This window comes from Staurois parvus, unplaced genomic scaffold (assembly GCF_062004578.1).
Source record: "Staurois parvus isolate SC_StPar_1 unplaced genomic scaffold, SC_StPar_1.0 ptg000723l, whole genome shotgun sequence".
NCBI classification, from domain to species: domain Eukaryota; kingdom Metazoa; phylum Chordata; class Amphibia; order Anura; family Ranidae; genus Staurois; species Staurois parvus.
Window position 1 is genome coordinate 1,310,732 of NW_028318519.1, and position 17,129 is coordinate 1,327,860.

Here is a 17,129-nt window from a genome sequence, read left to right on the forward strand (position 1 = left end):
TCAAACTTATACATTCTATTCCATGATTGTTAAATCAGACAGACCCTTTTACTGGACAGTTCTTGGTAAAGCTAAAGGAGGATTGTGCTATTACAGTGGTCTCCAAACTGTGGCCCAGAGACCAGATGTGGCCCTTAGCTTGCTTTTATCCAGCCATTGGGGCACTATATCATCCACTGATACGAACAATGGGGCATAATTCACCCCCCCACTGACAACAATGAAGGGGGACAATTCCTTCCAATGACACCAATAAAGGGGCACAATTCCTCCCACCCAATAACACAAACCATGGGGTAAAATTCCACTCAAGGACACCAACAATGGGGCCCACTGATACCAATGATGGGGCACTATTCCACCCACTGATACCAATGATGGGGCACTATTCTTTCCACTCGTACCAACGATGGGGCACTATTCCTCCCACTGATACCAACAATGGGGCACTATTCCCCCCACTGATACCAACGGTGGGGCACTTTTCCCCCCACTGATACCAACGATGGGGCACTATTCCTCCCACTGATACCAATGATGGGGCACTATTCCTCCCACTGATACCAATGATGGGGCACTATTCCTCCCACTGATACCAATGATGGGGCACTATTCCTCCCTCTGATACCAATGATGGGGCACTATTCCTCCCACTGATACCAATGATGGAGCACTATTCCTCCCACTGATACCAATGATGGGGCACTATTCCTCCCACTGATACCAATGATGGGACACTATTCCTCCCACTGATACCAATGATGGGGCACTATTCCTCCCACTGATACCAATGATGGGACACTATTCCTCTGACTGATACCAATGATGGGGCACTATTCCCCCCACTGATGGGACACTATTCCCCCCACTGATGGGACACTATTCCTTCCACTGACACCAATGATGGGGCACTATTCCTCCCACTGACACCAATGATGGTGCACTATTCATCCCACTGATACCAATGATGGGGCACTATTCCTTCCACTGATACCAATGATGGGGCACCATTCCTCCCACTGATACCAATGATGGGGCACTATTCCTTCCACTGATACCAATGATGGGGCACTAATCCTCCCACTGACACCAATGATGGTGCACCATTCCTCCCACTGATACCAATGATGGTGCACTATTCCTCCCACTGATGCCAATGATGGTGCACTATTCCTCCCACTGATACCAATGATGGGGCACTATTCCTCCCACTGATACCAATGATGGGGCACTATTCCTCCCACTGATACCAATGATGGGGCACTATTCCTCCCACTGATACCAATGATGGGGCACTATTCCTCCCACTGATACCAACGATGGGGCGCTATTCCTCCCACTGATACCAACGATGGGGCGCTATTCCTCCCACTGATACCAACGATGGGGCACTATTCCTCCTACTGATAGCAATGATGGGGCACTATTCCTTCCACTGATACCAATGATGGGGCACTATTGCTCCCACTGATACCAATGATGGGGAACTATTCCTCCCACTGACACCAATGATGGGGCTCTATTACTCCCACTGATACCAAGGATGGGGCACTATTCCTCCCATTGACACCAATGATGGTGCACTATTCCTCCCACTGATACCAATGATGGGGCACTATTCCTCCCACTGATACCAATGATGGGGCACTATTCCTCCCATTGATACCAATGATGGGGCACTATTCCTCCCGCTGATACCAATGATGGGACACTATTCCTCCCACTGATACCAATGATGGGGCACTATTCCTCCCACTGATACCAATGATGGGGCACTATTCCTCCCACTGATACCAATGATGAGGCACTATTCCTTCCACTGATACCAATGATGGGGCTCTATTACTCCCACTGATACCAAGGATGGGGCACTATTCCTCCCATTGACACCAATGATGGTGCACTATTCCTCCCACTGATACCAATGATGGGGCACTATTCCTCCCACTGATACCAATGATGGGGCACTATTCCTCCCATTGATACCAATGATGGGGCACTATTCCTCCCGCTGATACCAATGATGGGACACTATTCCTCCCACTGATACCAATGATGGGGCACTATTCCTCCCACTGATACCAATGATGGGGCACTATTCCTCCCACTGATACCAATGATGGGACACTATTCCTCCCACTGATACCAATGATGGGGCACTATTCCTCCCACTGATACCAATGATGGGGCACCATTCCCGCCACCGAAAAAAAGGATGAGGCATTATTTTTTTTCCCACTTGCCCTTTTTTAATCTCAAAGGCCACAGTCCAGCTCCCCTAAAATCTGAAGGACACTAAACTGACCCTTTGTTTAAAACATTTGGAGACTCCTGGGCTATTAGACTGTATAGTGTATGGTCAGCCTGAGCATAAGCTGTCCACAGGGTGACAACATTGATGTGATTTCACTGTAGAACAAACAGTGTTGTCACTCTATTAGGGGAAGTGGAATAATAATAGATCCACTGACAGGATCAACAGGCAATAATACTAGGTTACAGGAAGGAAGGGGGGGGGGGACTCAGGAAAACTGCTATTTCTATGCTGGTGACAGACAGTATCATATACGGTATTTAGTTTTAGATTTTGCTCAGAGCTCCACTGTAAGCATTACATAAGATTTCTCCCCTTTTATTAAAACACAATTTATACACACAAGCTTACCGGACCCGTTCTGGGTAGAAGAGCGCCATATTCCAGACAAGGGCACCACCCCAGTCGTGTCCAATGAACGTCGCCTGGGAAATACCCTGAAAATATAATGAAGGTTATGACATGAGCACATAGTCCTCCCCAAAATGGAGCCGGAGCCCAAAAATGCAGACACAACCACCATTCTGATTAGATTTCCATAGTCACGTTTTTTTCATCTGAAATGTCACAAAACAGTGATCAATCTGCAGAAAGATATCTGCCATGTTTTCTTTGCCATCAGCCTTGCACAGTTGTACCGGCTCCTCTCCTGGACTGAAATGACTTACTCTGATGTCACTGCACACTGTGAGCTTCTCATAATGTGCATTTGAAGCTGCAGCAAGGCAGATAGAGCCCGCCTCATTTCCTGGTTGGAGGACATCCAGCATCATCAAAAATTTTCCTCCCCACCCTGACTGTCGCTGGCCCGCCCCTTTTCTTCATTGGACTTCAGTTCTGTCAATCATGCAGGCTCAGCATCACATGTGGGTGTTACCTAGGGATGTCTGCATGCAAACACTTCTTGTCTACAAATGGCCATTCCTTCAGACTAACATCCATTCACATAATTTCTTGGCTGGAGGATGCCCACCATCATCTAGCTCTTTTCAACCCAGCCTGATTGTCCCTGGAATTCGCCTTTCTTTCACTGGACTTCAGTTCTGTCAATCAAAGAGTCTCAATGTGGGTGTTACCTAGGGAGACCTGCCTGCAAATACATCCTGTCTAGCAACATTCTCTCCTCCAGATGGGCATCCACCTGCCTTTCCTTTATAGGGGATGTCCATCCTCATCTCGCTCTTTCCTCCTTAGCCTGACTGTCCCTGGACTGCTCCTTTCATTCCAAGGATTTCAGTTCTTTCAATCGTGGAAGCTCAGCATCACATGTGGGTCAGGGAGCTATGCATGCAAATACACCCATCACTCTAATATTTGCAAAACTCCCCCACTACTTGCAACAGGGTTGAAGGCTACTGAGGCAGGGTGCTGTGATGTCTTCAGTATGCTATGTATGGCACTCTTTTGACCCCTCCCACCAGCCATGATCTGTCTGCATTGCATAGAGAAGCACAGAGACCCACTGATGACATCACTGTGTCTAGAATAAGGTTTGTAATGAAAATGGAAACGTTTTATCAAAACAATGTATTTAGTGTGTTGAAGAGGGGGGAGGGAGGAAACAAGGAAGGCAAAATATAAGCAGATTAAACTTCATCTTTAAAGAGGATTTCCAGCTTATACGGTGCTCTTTTTAAATCATACAAGAAATCAACGGTCAGGAAATCTCGGTGGGGTGGGGGGACAAGAGATATTGATCTGCATCTTATAAAAAAGTCATTGTCCTATATGACTAACGCCACCACTCTATTGATGTTTCTAAATGTAAAATAATGCACCTAGGGAAAAAGAATCCCTTGAGAGAGTACAACATTGGGGGTACAGTGTTGGCCAGCACTTCAGAGGAAAAGGACTTGGGGGGACTTATTTCAGGCCCTGATTCCTCTATATAGATCTTTATATCACTAGAGGGGTCACCAGGAGGAGGAAGGAGGTCCTGATTCTTCTATATAGATCTTTATATCACTAGAGGGATCTCCAGCAGGAGGAAGGAGGTCCTGATTCCTCTATATAGATCTTTATATCACTAGAGGGATCTCCAGCAGGAGGAAGGAGGTCCTGATTCCTCTATATAGATCTTTATATCACTAGAGGGATCACCAGCAGGAGGAAGGAGGTCCTGATTCCTCTATATAGATCTTTATATCACTAGAGGGATCACCAGCAAGAGGAAGGAGGTCCTGATTCCTCCATATAGATCTTTATATCACTAGAGGGATCACCAGCAGAAGGAAGGAGGTCCTGATTCCTCTATATAGATATTTATATCACTAGAGGGGTCACCGGCAGGAGGAAGGAGGTCCTAAATTCCTCTATATAGATCTTTATATCACTAGAGGGGTCACCAGCAGGAAGAAGGAGGTCCTGATTCCTCTATATAGATATTATTTATATCACTAGAGGGGTCACCGGCAGGAGGAAGGAGGTCCTGATTCCTCTATATAGATCTTTATATCACTGGAGGGGTCACCAGCAGGAGGAAGGAGGTCCTGATTCCTCTATATAGATCTTTATATCACTAGAGGGGTCAGCGGCAGGAGGAAGGAGGTCCTGATTCCTCTATATAGATCTTTATATCACTAGAGGGATCACCGGCAGGAGGAAGGAGGTCCTGATTCGTCTATATAGATCTTTATATCACTAGATTGATCACCGGCAGGAGGAAGGAGGTCCTGATTCCTCTATATAGATCTTTACATCACTAGAGGGGTCACCAGCAGGAGGAAGGAGGTCCTGATTCCTCTATATAGATCTTTATATCACTAGAGCAGGGGTGGGCAACTTTGGCCCTCCAACTGTTGGTGAACTACAAGTACCATCATGCCTCTGCTTTTGGGAGTCATGCTTGTAACTGTCAGTTTTGAAATGCCTCATAGGACTTGTAGTTCTACAACAGCTGGAGGGCCACATTTGCCCACCCCTGCACTAGAGGCATCTTCTGCAGTAGGAATGAGGTCCTGATTCCTCTATATAGATCTTTATATCACTAGAGGGGTCACCAGCAGGAGGAAGGAGGTCCTGATTCCTCTATATAGATCTATATATCACTAGAGGGATCACCAACAGGAGAAAGGAGGTCCTGATTCCTCTATATAGATATTTATATCACTAAAGGGATCTCCAGAAGGAGGAAGGAGGTCCTGATTCCTCTATATAGATCTTTATATCACTAGAGGGGTCACCAGCAGGAGGAAGGAGGTCCTTTTTCCTCTATATAGATCTTTATATCACTAGAGGGGTCACCAGCAGGAGGAAGGAGGTCCTGATTCCTCTATATAGATCTTTATATCACTAGAGGGGTCACCAGCAGGAGGAAGGAGGTCCTGATTCCTCTATATAGATCTTTATATCACAAGAGGGGTTACCGGCAGGAGGAAGGAGGTCCTGATTCCTCTATATAGATCTTTATATCACAAGAGGGGTCACCGGCAGGAGGAAGGTGGTCCTGATCCCTCTATATAGATCTTTATATCACTAGAGGGATCTCCAGCAGGAGAAAGGAGGTCCTGATTCCTCTATATAGATCTTTATATCACTAGAGGGATCTCCAGCCGGAGGAAGGAGGTCCTGATTCCTCTATATAGATCTTTATATCACTAGAGGGGTCAGCAACAGGAGGAAGGAGGTCCTGATTCCTCTATATAGATCTTTATATCACTAGAGGGATCACCGGCAGGAGGAAGGAGGTCCTGATTCCTCTATATAGATCTTTATATCACTAGAGGGATCTCCAGCCGGAGGAAGGAGGTCCTGATTCCTCTATATAGATCTTTATATCACTAGAGGGATCTCCAGCAGGAGGAAGGAGGTCCTGATTCCTCTATATAGATCTTTATATCACTAGAGGGGTCACCAGCAGGAGGAAGGAGGTCCTGATTCCTCTATATAGATCTTTATATCACTAGAGGGATCAACAGCAGGTGGAAGGAGATCCTGATTCCTCTATATAGATCTTTATATCACTAGAGGGAACAACAGCAGGAGGAAGGAGGTCCTGATTCCTCTATATAGATCTTTATATCATTAGAGGGGTCACCGGCAGGAGGAAGGAGGTCCTGATCTCTCTATATAGATCTTTATATCACTAGAGGGGTCACCAGCAGGTGGAAGGAGGTCCTGATTCCTCTATATAGATCTTTATATCACTAGAGGGAACACCAGCAGGAAGAAGGAGGACCTGATTCCTCTATATAGATCTTTATATCACTAGAGGGGTCACCAGCAGGAGGAAGGAGGTCCTGATTCCTCTATATAGATCTTTATATCACTAGAGGGGTCACCGGCAGGAGGAAGGAGGTCCTGATTCCTCTATATAGATCTTTATATCACTAGAGGGATCACCAGCAGGAGGAAGGAGGTCCTGATTCCTCTATATAGCTCTTTATATCACAAGAGGGGTCTCCGGCAGGAGGAAGGAGGTCCTGATTCCTCTATATAGATCTTTATATCACTAGAAGGATCTCCAGCAGGAGGAAGGAGGCCCTGATTCCTTTATATAGATCTTTACATCACTAGAGGGGTCACCGACAGGAGGAAGGAGGTCCTGATTCCCCTATATACTGTAGATCTTTCATTAGACCTCATTTAGAATACCATGTCCAGTTCTGGAGACCTTACTTACAAAAAGATAGTGATAAGATGGAACGAGTCCAGAGACGGGGAACAAAAATGCGAAAATGGTCTGGGGGATAAAACATATCTAGAGCGACTTCAGGAACTTAACATGTCCAGTCTGGAGGAAAGAAGAGAAAAGGGGAGACATGACTGAAACCTTTAAATACATCAAGGGGGTGAATAAGGTTCAGAAGGGCAGGATTCTCAACATGAAACCAAAATCAAGAACACGGGGACATGGCCTTCAATTAACTGGAGGAAAGTTCAAAACTGATCTCAGAAAGTACTATTTTACTGAAAGAGTAGTTGACGCTTAGAATAAACTTCCAGCAGAGGTAGTGAGCCAGGCAACAGTAAATAGCTTGAAACGTGTAGGACAAGCATAGATCTATACTCAAACAAAAATGTAAAAAAAAAATAATAAAAAAACCCACAAAAAAACCCCCACAAAAAACCCACAAAAAAAGAATAAAGAAAAAATTATTGTTTCCATGCCGAAAATAAATGGAAAGTGAGATATGGAGCTCGGTATTGGAATCTAGCAATCAGACGCCTCCGTCTTCCTGCTGGAGTGCCGCGCTCACTGTCTGGGCTCCGGCATTCAGCCACAAGTACACTTCATTATCTGCTGCAATATGCACTCCACTGTCCCGGCAGACGCCCAGCCGCTGCAGGGAATCAGACAGCTGTATACTACGCTGAGGAGTGACCTTTACCGCTCCTCGCATCGCCGCTTTATTACACGCATTAAATGCTGCAGAACAAACCTTTACACAGCGCAAAGGACTTCGGTGTCCTTCCGAGAGGCCACAACTATGAACCACTGACTCATTCCAACTAGACGTCTTTCAATGAGTATTTCCGTATTACAAATATCATTTCTGTAGAACATCATTAAATCTGACCCCCAGCCTTCCCTCGAGTTTTGCACAGTTGTACCGGCTCCTCTCCTGGACTGAAATGGCTTACTCTGCACACTGTGAGCTTCTCACAATGTGCATTAGAAGAAGATAGAGCCCGCCTCATGTTCTGGCTTGAGGATGCCCAACAACATCTATCCCTTTCCTCCCCAGCCTGACCAGCCCTGGCCTTACAAACATGGAGGCTCAGCATCACATGTGGGCATTACCTATTCAGACGCAGCCTACCTAGGAACTCGAACGCATTCAGACTGCATCCACTCATCAAAGCATTTTGATAATTGCATAACTCTTCCCACTGCTTGCATCAGGGCTGAGGGCTCTTGAGAGCAGTACTGAGTCAGGGTGATGTGATGTTTTCAGGAAGCTACTGTATGTACAGCACCCTGCTGGCCCCTTCCACCAGCCTGCATTGCACAGAGAAGCAATCAGGCATCACTGGGTCTACAAGAAGGTAATAACGAAAATAGAACATTTAATTGGCATCCTCTAACACCAACCAGCTCCTCCTTGGTCAGTATCACTCAGAAAAAAAATTATCCTCTAACACCAACCAGCTCCTCCTTGGTCAGTATCACTCAGAAAAAAAATTATCCTCTAACACCAACCAGCTCCTCCTTGGTCAGCATTACTCAGAACAAATATTATCCTCTAACACCAGCCAGCTCCTCCTTGGTCAGTATCACTCAGAAAAAATATTATCCTCTAACACCAACCGGCTCCTCCTTGGTCAGTATCACTCAGAAAAAATATTATCCTCTAACACCAACTAGCTCCTCCTTGGTCAGTATTACTCAGAACAAATATTATTCTCTAACACCAACCAGCTCCTCCTTGGTCAGCATCACTCACAAAAAATATTATCCTCTAACACTATCCAGATCCTCCTCAGTCAGTATCACTCAGAAAAAATATTATCCTCTAACACCAACCAGCATCTCCTTGGTCAGTATCACTCAGAAAAAATATTATCCTCTAACACCAACCAGCCCCTCCTTGGTCAGTATCACTCAGAAAAAATATTATCCTCTAACACCAACCAGCCCCTCCTTGGTCAGTATCACTCAGAAAAAATATTATCCTCTAACACCAACCAGCTCCTCCTTGGTCAGTATCACTCAGAAAAAATATTATCCTCTAACACTATCCAGATCCTCCTCAGTCAGTATCACTCAGAAAAAATATTATCCTCTAACACCAACCAGCTCCTCCTTGGCCAGTATCACTCAGAAAAATACTAAAGACCATCATCATGTAATAATATTAAAGTGTTACTAAACCACAACAGTAAAATCAGTCTGTATATGCAGGACAGCACAATTGTTACACTCACTGTGGAACCTAAGCTCATCAACATACAAGTGAAGGGGCAGCAGACGAGCCACGCTGGCCACCAAGCCAAGCTATCCACCCATTCATTTCTTTGACGAACAGCTTAGTCTCTTCTGTGGACGGACATGCTCCTGCACTTGAAGGGCCTGCCACCAACCAATGGGGCATGTCTGTTAGAACGACCCTGAAAGCTGGAACATTTTCCTCCCACTAACCATCGACATTGGGCAATTTCTTTCCTCTCACTGGCTATCAATGTCAGGACATTTTTCTTTTCACACTGACACCAGGGCATTTTTTTTTGTCTGCCGTCCTCTTCCTTTACCTCCCACTAACCAGCATTGCAAGAAGCAGTAGATTACACTTTCTTGACTCCTGCACACCATACTCAGTGTTGTATGTTTTATAGACCTGACCTCTGCACTCTATTGTACGTTACATAGTCCTGAACTCACTACGCTGAAAGCTTTTTACTACTTTTACTGGAACAACCAAAACCAGTAGGACTCAAGCTTTATGTCCAGGGCTTCAACAGCTAGTCCCTTAAGCCAGCTTTTGTGAAGCAGGATGGTAAACCGGTCCTTACAAAAAATGGAGAAATGGGACCACCTCAAAGGAGGCTACCCTCTAGTCCTGGACCTACATGCAAAAACCAAGGGTAGGCTGGCTCCTGAACTGTAGAGTCTGAATGTTGGTGTTGGAAGACCTTTTGCACAGGCTGCCATATTCCATTGTTGGCACCAGGTGGTATCTGAGTCACACAGGAAGTGACAAGATTAGGGCATCAGCGTCAACTCTGAAAGTTGACCCTGGATGATACTCAGGGCTAGGTGTTAATCTAGTCCAGACTGGAAGAGGCAGAAGTCAGCACACTGAGAAGACATTGGGATGGAACATCTTCACCTTGCACCATAAGAAATGTGCATTCTGGGTGTGACAGTAGATCTTATGAGAAGAATATTCCTTAGTGCTGAGAAGTGTTGGAACAACTGAAACTAGTAGGCCTCAACCTTCACGACCAGGTCTTCAGCTGCTAGGTCCTTAAGCCAGCTTTTGTGAAGCAGGTTGGTAAACCAGTCCTTACACAAGATGGACAAATAGGTTTACATTAAAAGAGGTCACCCACAAGCTCCAGACCCACATGCGAATGCAAAGAGTGGGCAGGCTCATGGATTGTAGAGATTAAACCTGGCCTGCATCCTGTTATATGGGCCATACCACCATTTTGGGGTTGATACCCTTGTGAATAGGCTGCCTTTACTCTGTGGTTGTCATTGGTCAGTATTTACGCCACACCGAAAGTGACAAAATACCAAATAGGCCAGCCCACAGGAGCCCATGATAGTACCTAAGGGGAGAGAGAGCAATGGCTGTGTGACGGGAGTCACTTTGGGTGGGGGGCCCATGGAACCCAGCTCACTTGGAGAGGTCTCAGCTTCCCATATCCCTATTATGTGTAAGTCACCCTGTGCCTGTTAGGGGTACAGGGTGAACTGTCCTAATATTGGGTTGGGGGGTTGATGATTGTTTGGTGCCATGTGGTTGCATGCCATTGTCCTATTGTGTGTCTTTCTTGGGAGCAAACTATTATGGGATGTATGTGTTTGTGTGTATTAGCTTAGTGGGGGGTGTCTCCAGCAGCTCTCCCTCCTAATGGGACTGTCTGCTAGTGTGAGGTTTGAATGCCTGTGTGTCTCTTGTTGCTGGGTGTGGATTGCCCTGCCCTGTGTCATTATTGTCCCCTGAGTGTATAAAAAGCCAGTTCGAGTTTCAAATAAAGAGTTCCATGTTAAGACAGACTGGTATCGTCTAGTCTTGTTTGGCTGGCTGTGGTGTCTGTGGTAGGTGTTTGGACAGGGAATCAGTAGTCGAGCGGAAGTACCCAGTCGTGGTCGGTTCCGTTACATTGGTGGCAAGCGGTGGGATTGTGCTTCCTGGCTGTGAACACAACCAAACCTCCACCGGGATCCAAGGTTTGATAACAGGAGAGGAGATACAGATACCACCTGCAGCTATGGAAATGGAGGTCTTATGGCGGATGCAGCAAGTGCTAGCTTACCTAGATGATCCTGTTTCAGCACGGGACGAGCTTGGATTGAGGAATGCGTCTGTCCAACAACTGGATGAGGATATGGAAGATGGAGCAGTCGGCTCATCCCTCCAATTACAGATCCCAGGATGTATGGATCTAATGGATTTTTCACTGGAGGATGTTATGGTTGATGAGTCACTTGCAGTCTGGGACATCCAAACCTCCAACGGGATCAAAGGTTCGGATAGCAGGAAAGGAAAGATACAGATACCACCCGCAGCTATGGAAATGGAGGTCTTATGGCGGATGCAGCAAGTGCTGGCGTATCTAGACGATCCTGTTTCTGCACGGGACGAGCTTGGATGGAGGAATGCGTCTGTCCAACAGCTGGATAAGGGTATGGAAGATGGAGCAGTCAGCTCATTCCTCCAATTACAGATCCCAGAATGTATGGATCTAATGGATTTTTCACTGGAGGATGTTATGGGCAATGAGTCACCTGCCAAAGTGTTGAGACTGGGCCCAAGGGCCACCAGCTCGTGCCCTGGACATTTACCCATTTCAGAGAATGGGGATTTGATAGACTTCTCTGCTGAGGAAAAACAACCTGGTGAGCCTCCAGCAGAAGAGCTGGCAACAGGGCCAAACATTGCTAAGCTCTACCCAGTACCAACAGCAGCTTCAGTCTGCCTGAAAGAAGAGGCAGCCGGCCTTTTTTCTACACCGCTGACAGGGACATGGAATTTCCTGCCAGCAGCATCTTTGGAGGTAGAAGAAACTTCTCCAGCTGAAGCACGGACAACCGGACAGAGGGTCCAGGACCTCTGCCCCACACATGCGGTAGTTTCAGAGGCCCAGGGGGAGAAGGGAGAGGAGGTTGTTGTCCTCCCTCCCCCACAGTCAGCCAGTGTGGAGGAAACTGTCTTCCCTCCCAAGCCAGCATCTGTGCACCAGGGGGACAGTGACAGAGGAATGTCATCCCAGCAGCAGATCCACAGTCTGGGAGTGGAGGAAGCCGGCCTTCCTCCCCCACGGTTAGCCGGAGTAGATGTGGGGTCCCCAGCAGAAGTGATGGCAACAGGACAGAGCACCGCTGGCCTCTGCCTAGCAACTACAGTCACCACCTGGATACCCCAGGGATGCTGGACAATCGGGCCAGATCCCCAACAGCATGATGGAGCCGGTCCAGTCCAGTCACCCTGTCTTCTCTCCAGCGGCTGAGAGGACTTCAGGGAGAAGGACCAGTCCGGAGGGTATGTTCTCCGAGAGAGGCAGAGGTTGGCTGGGTGAGTAATGCTTTGTGTGGGACAATTTGCTTGAGGTACTGTGTGGGTGCTGGCATTGGGTGACTGGAAGTACAGACTAACTTCGGAGTCAACCCGTCTGGGGTTTCCTCCTGCATTAGTCTCCTGCCGAAAGGGGAGATATGTAATAGGAGTCACTTTGGGTGGGGGCCCATGAAACCCAGCTCACTTTGGAGAGGTGGGGAGACCCCTGTCTCAGCTTCCCATATCCCTATTATGTGTAAGTCATCCTGTGCCTGTTAGGGGTACAGAATGATCTGTCCTAATATTGGGGTGGGGGGTTGTTGATTGTTTAATGCCATGTGGTTGCATCCCATTGTTCTATTGTGTGTCTTGCTTGGGAGCAAACTATTATGGGATGTATGTGTTTGTGTGTATTAGCTTAGTGGGGGGGGGGTGTATCCAGCAGCCCTCCCTCCTGATGGGACTGTCTGCTAGTGTGAGGTTTGAATGCCTGTGTGTCACTTGTTGCGGGGTGTGGATTGCCCCACCCTGTGTCATTATTGTCCCCTGAGTGTATAAAAAGCCAGTTCGAGTTTCAAATAAAGAGTTCCATGTTCAGACAGACTGGTGTCGTCTAGTCTTGTTTGGCCGGCTGTGATGTCTATGGTCGGTGTTTGGACAGGGAAGCGGGAGTCTAACGAAAGTACCCAAGCGCAGTCAGGGTCGGTTCCGTTATAGGTTGTCCATGTTCTAGTGAGAAAGGGGTATTCGTGGATGGATGTTCCAGCATACCAATGACCCAAAACACAGCCAAGGCAACAAAGGAGTGGCTCAAAAAGAAGCACATTAAGGTCCTGGAGTGGCCTAGCCAGTCTCCAGACCTTAATCTGATTGAAAATCTATAGAGGGAGCTGAATGTTCAAGTTACCAAATGTCAGCCACCAAACCTTAATGACTTGGAGAGGATCTGCCAAGAGGAGTGGACCAAAATCCCTGCTGAGATGTTTGCAAACCTGGTGGCCAGCTATAGGAAACGTCTGACCTCTGTGATTGGCAACAAGGGATTTGCCACCAAGTACTAAGTCATGTTTTGTGAAGGGGAGCAAATACTTATTTCCCTCATGAACATGCAAATCAGTGCATCATTTGTTACACATGCATTTCTTTTGATTCTTTTGAATTTTTTGTTGCTATTCTGTCTCTCAGTGTTACAATACACCGAACGTTTGATTTTTCTTTCTTTTTCTTTCATCATTTCTTTGTGAGTGGGCATTCAAAATCAACAGGGGATCAAATACTCATTTCCTTTCATTGTACATGTTTTAATTTATTAGTACAATAAACTACTGTGTGTTGTTACACTATACAAGTGTCATGTGATATATATATATATATATATATACAGCAGACATTTTTGTCACAGATGCTCTTCAGGCTTTGACATAAAACTTCCATTATTTAATTTTGGGTGTGCTGGTTCTCTCTTTTACCTAAAATCACAATTACATTTTAATCTTTCCTTGCGACATTCTCGGAGAACATTGTTACAATTTATAATCACAAATCCCGAACCTAAATGGTGCCCGACCTTTAATCCAGCCAAGCCGTATTATGCTACAGAATGAGACTTTCCCCACTGATGGCCATCTCTATATAGTACATTTGCTGCTCATTTATTAAATATTCCTCATATGCATCAACTACAAATAACTGTAAGTACTGAAATCCCCTCAAAGAAGATTATTCTGCTCTCTCTCCGTTCCCCTCCGCTGAAGATGACTGTCCCTGGAAGGATATCTACAGCACAGCGGCATTGTGCGCTGCTTGGGCCCCTCACACATCTCTCTCGATGGCACTGTAGTCATTTTATTTATAACATGCAGACCTGAAGTGAACCTGCCACTGAAATTTACACAATCACCTGGTCACATGTCAGCAATGGCAATCACATTATTTTGATAAAGAGGGAATCACCATGCGTACCGTGGCTTAGTGCAGAGGCCAGCAAAATACAGCCCGTGAGCCACATCCGGTCCTGCGAGTCACATGTTGTCTGCAGCTGGGGTTAGTGGCATATCCTTGATGATCAATGATTGAGGAATAGGGTCACCAGTGGCTACCTATCATCTCTAGTTCATTTTTTCCCCACTTTTTTCTTTAATTTAAATAGGGACATGTGCGTTCCAGTGCCTTTTTGGTGCGTTCTGGTGCGTTTTTGACGTGTTTTACCGCGTTCCAGTACAGTTGTGTGCAGGAAAAATGCAGCCTGTTCTACTTTTCTTCTGCAGCTGGAATGCACTGGAACAGCAGGCAGCCTGTGATGTAAGGGGACTCCAATGTGAGGGGAGACTCTGATGGGGTCCCTGTTGAAGGGGGGACTCTGATGGGATCCCCAATGTAAAGTGGGGCTTTGATGGGGGACCCTGTTGTAAGATGGGACTCTGATGGGGACCCCAATGTAAAGTGGGACTCTGATGAAAACACTGTTGTAAGGTGGGACTCTGATGGAGACCCTAATGTAAGGAAGGAATCAAATGTAAGGGGGACTCTGATAGGGACCTTGATGGAAGAGGAGCTCTGATGGGAATACTGATGGAAGGGCAGGCTCCTAAGACAGACTCTGATGTAATCGGACTCTGATGTGGACCCCAATGTAAGTGGGGACTGTGATGGGGACACTGTTGTAAGGTGAAACTCTGATGGGGACCTCAATGTAAAGTGGGACTCTGATGGGGACCTTGATATAAGAGGGACTCTGATGTGAGGTGGGATATTGATGGGGACCCTGATGTTAGGTGGAATTGTGATGGGGACCCTAATGTAAAGGAAGACTCAGATGCAAGGGGAACTCTGATAGGGACCCTGATAGAACAGAGGACTCTTAAGGCAGACTCAGATGTAAGGGGAACTCTGATGTGATGGGGGATTATGATTGTGACCTTGATGTAAGGCAGGACACTGAATGGGTCCCTGTTGAAGGGGGGACTCTGATGGGAACCCCAATGTAAAGTGGGGCTTTGATGGGGGACCCTGTTGTAAGATGGGACTCTGATGGGGACCCCAATGTAAAGTGGGACTCTGATGAAAACACTGTTGTAAGGTGGGACTCTGATGGAGACCCTAATGTAAGGAAGGAATCAAATGTAAGGGGGACTCTGATAGGGACCCTGATGGAAGAGGAGCTCTGATGGGAATACTGATGGAAGGGCAGGCTCCTAAGACAGACTCTGATGTAATGGGACTCTGATGTGGACCCCAATGTAAGTGGGGACTGTGATGGGGACCCTGTTGTAAGGTGAAACTCTGATGGGGACCCCAATGTAAAGTGGGACTCTGATGGGGACCCTGACGTAAGGGGGACTCTGATGTTAGGTTGAATACTGATGAGGACCCTGATGTTAGGTGGGATTGTGATGGGGACCCTAATGTAAGGGAAGACTCAGATGCAAGGGGAACTCTGATAGGGACCCTGATAGAACAGAGGACTCTTAAGGCAGACTCAGATGTAAGGGGGTCTGATGGGGAAGCCAATGTGATGGGGGATTACGATTGTGACCTTGATGTAAGGCGAGACACTGATGGGGAGCCTTATGTAGGGGGAGACTCTGATAGGGACCCTGGTGTAAGGGGGACCCTAATGGGAATATTTTTGCAGCCCGCAATTATTTTTAAAACATACAATGTGGCCCTCAGACTAAACAATTGGAGACCCCTGGCATGGTGGTCAGCACATCTGGCTTAGTGGTCAGCACATCTGGCTTAGTGGTCTGCACACCTGGCTTAGTGGTCAGCACACCTGGCTTAGTGGTCAGCACACCTGGCTTAGTGGTTAGCACATCTGGCTTAGTGGTCAGCACATCTGGCTTAGTGGTCTGCACACCTGGCTTAGTGGTCTGCACACCTGGCTTAGTGGTCTGCACACCTGGCTTAGTGGTCAGCACACCTGGCTTAGTGGTCAGCACACCTGGCTTAGTGGTCTGCACATCTGGCTCAGTGGTCAGCACATCTGGCTCAGTGGTCAGCACACCTGGCTCAGTGGTCTGCACACCTGGCTTAGTGGTCAGCACACCTGGCTTAGTGGTCAGCACACCTGGCTTAGTGGTCAGCACACCTGGCTTAGTGGTCAGCACATCTGGCTTAGTGGTCAGCACATCTGGCTTAGTGGTCAGCACACCTGGCTTAGTGGTCTGCACACCTGGCTTAGTGGTCAGCACACCTGGCTTAGTGGTCAGCACACCTGGCTTAGTGGTCTGCACATCTGGCTTAGTGGTCAGCACATCTGGCTCAGTGGTCAGCACATCTGGCTCAGTGGTCAGCACATCTGGCTTAGTGGTCAGCACATCTGCTCTGAAGCACTGTTCCATTCAGACCCCTCTATCTATAGGGAGTTTGCATGGTCCCCCTATACTTATGTGGGCTCCCTCTGAGTACTCCAATTTCCTTTTAAAGACATGCTGGTTGGTTAATGGCTCCTGTCTATACTGACCCTAGTCTGTATGCACAGTATGTGAGATAGGGACCTGTAAGCTCCTTGAAGGTAGGGACTGATGAATGTACAGTATGTAAAATTGTTGGTGCTATAGACTGTACATACCTGCAATAATTAAAATACAGCAGCTTCTGAGCTCCCTTATGTGACCTACAGCCATAGCAGCCTAGATGTGTCTATA

The 17,129-nt window shown here is 46.9% G+C and overlaps 1 protein-coding gene across 1 annotated transcript in view; it reads right to left on the minus strand.

Moving 5' to 3' along the window:
- The window catches only part of EPHX2 (epoxide hydrolase 2), a 173,735-nt gene that overhangs the window by 60,418 nt on the left and 96,188 nt on the right, over positions 1-17,129 (minus strand). Inside the window, exon 11 of the mRNA XM_089653870.1 lies at positions 2,666-2,751. Within this exon, the coding sequence (XP_089509996.1) occupies positions 2,666-2,751 (86 nt within the window). The remainder of the gene's footprint in view (positions 1-2,665; positions 2,752-17,129) is intronic.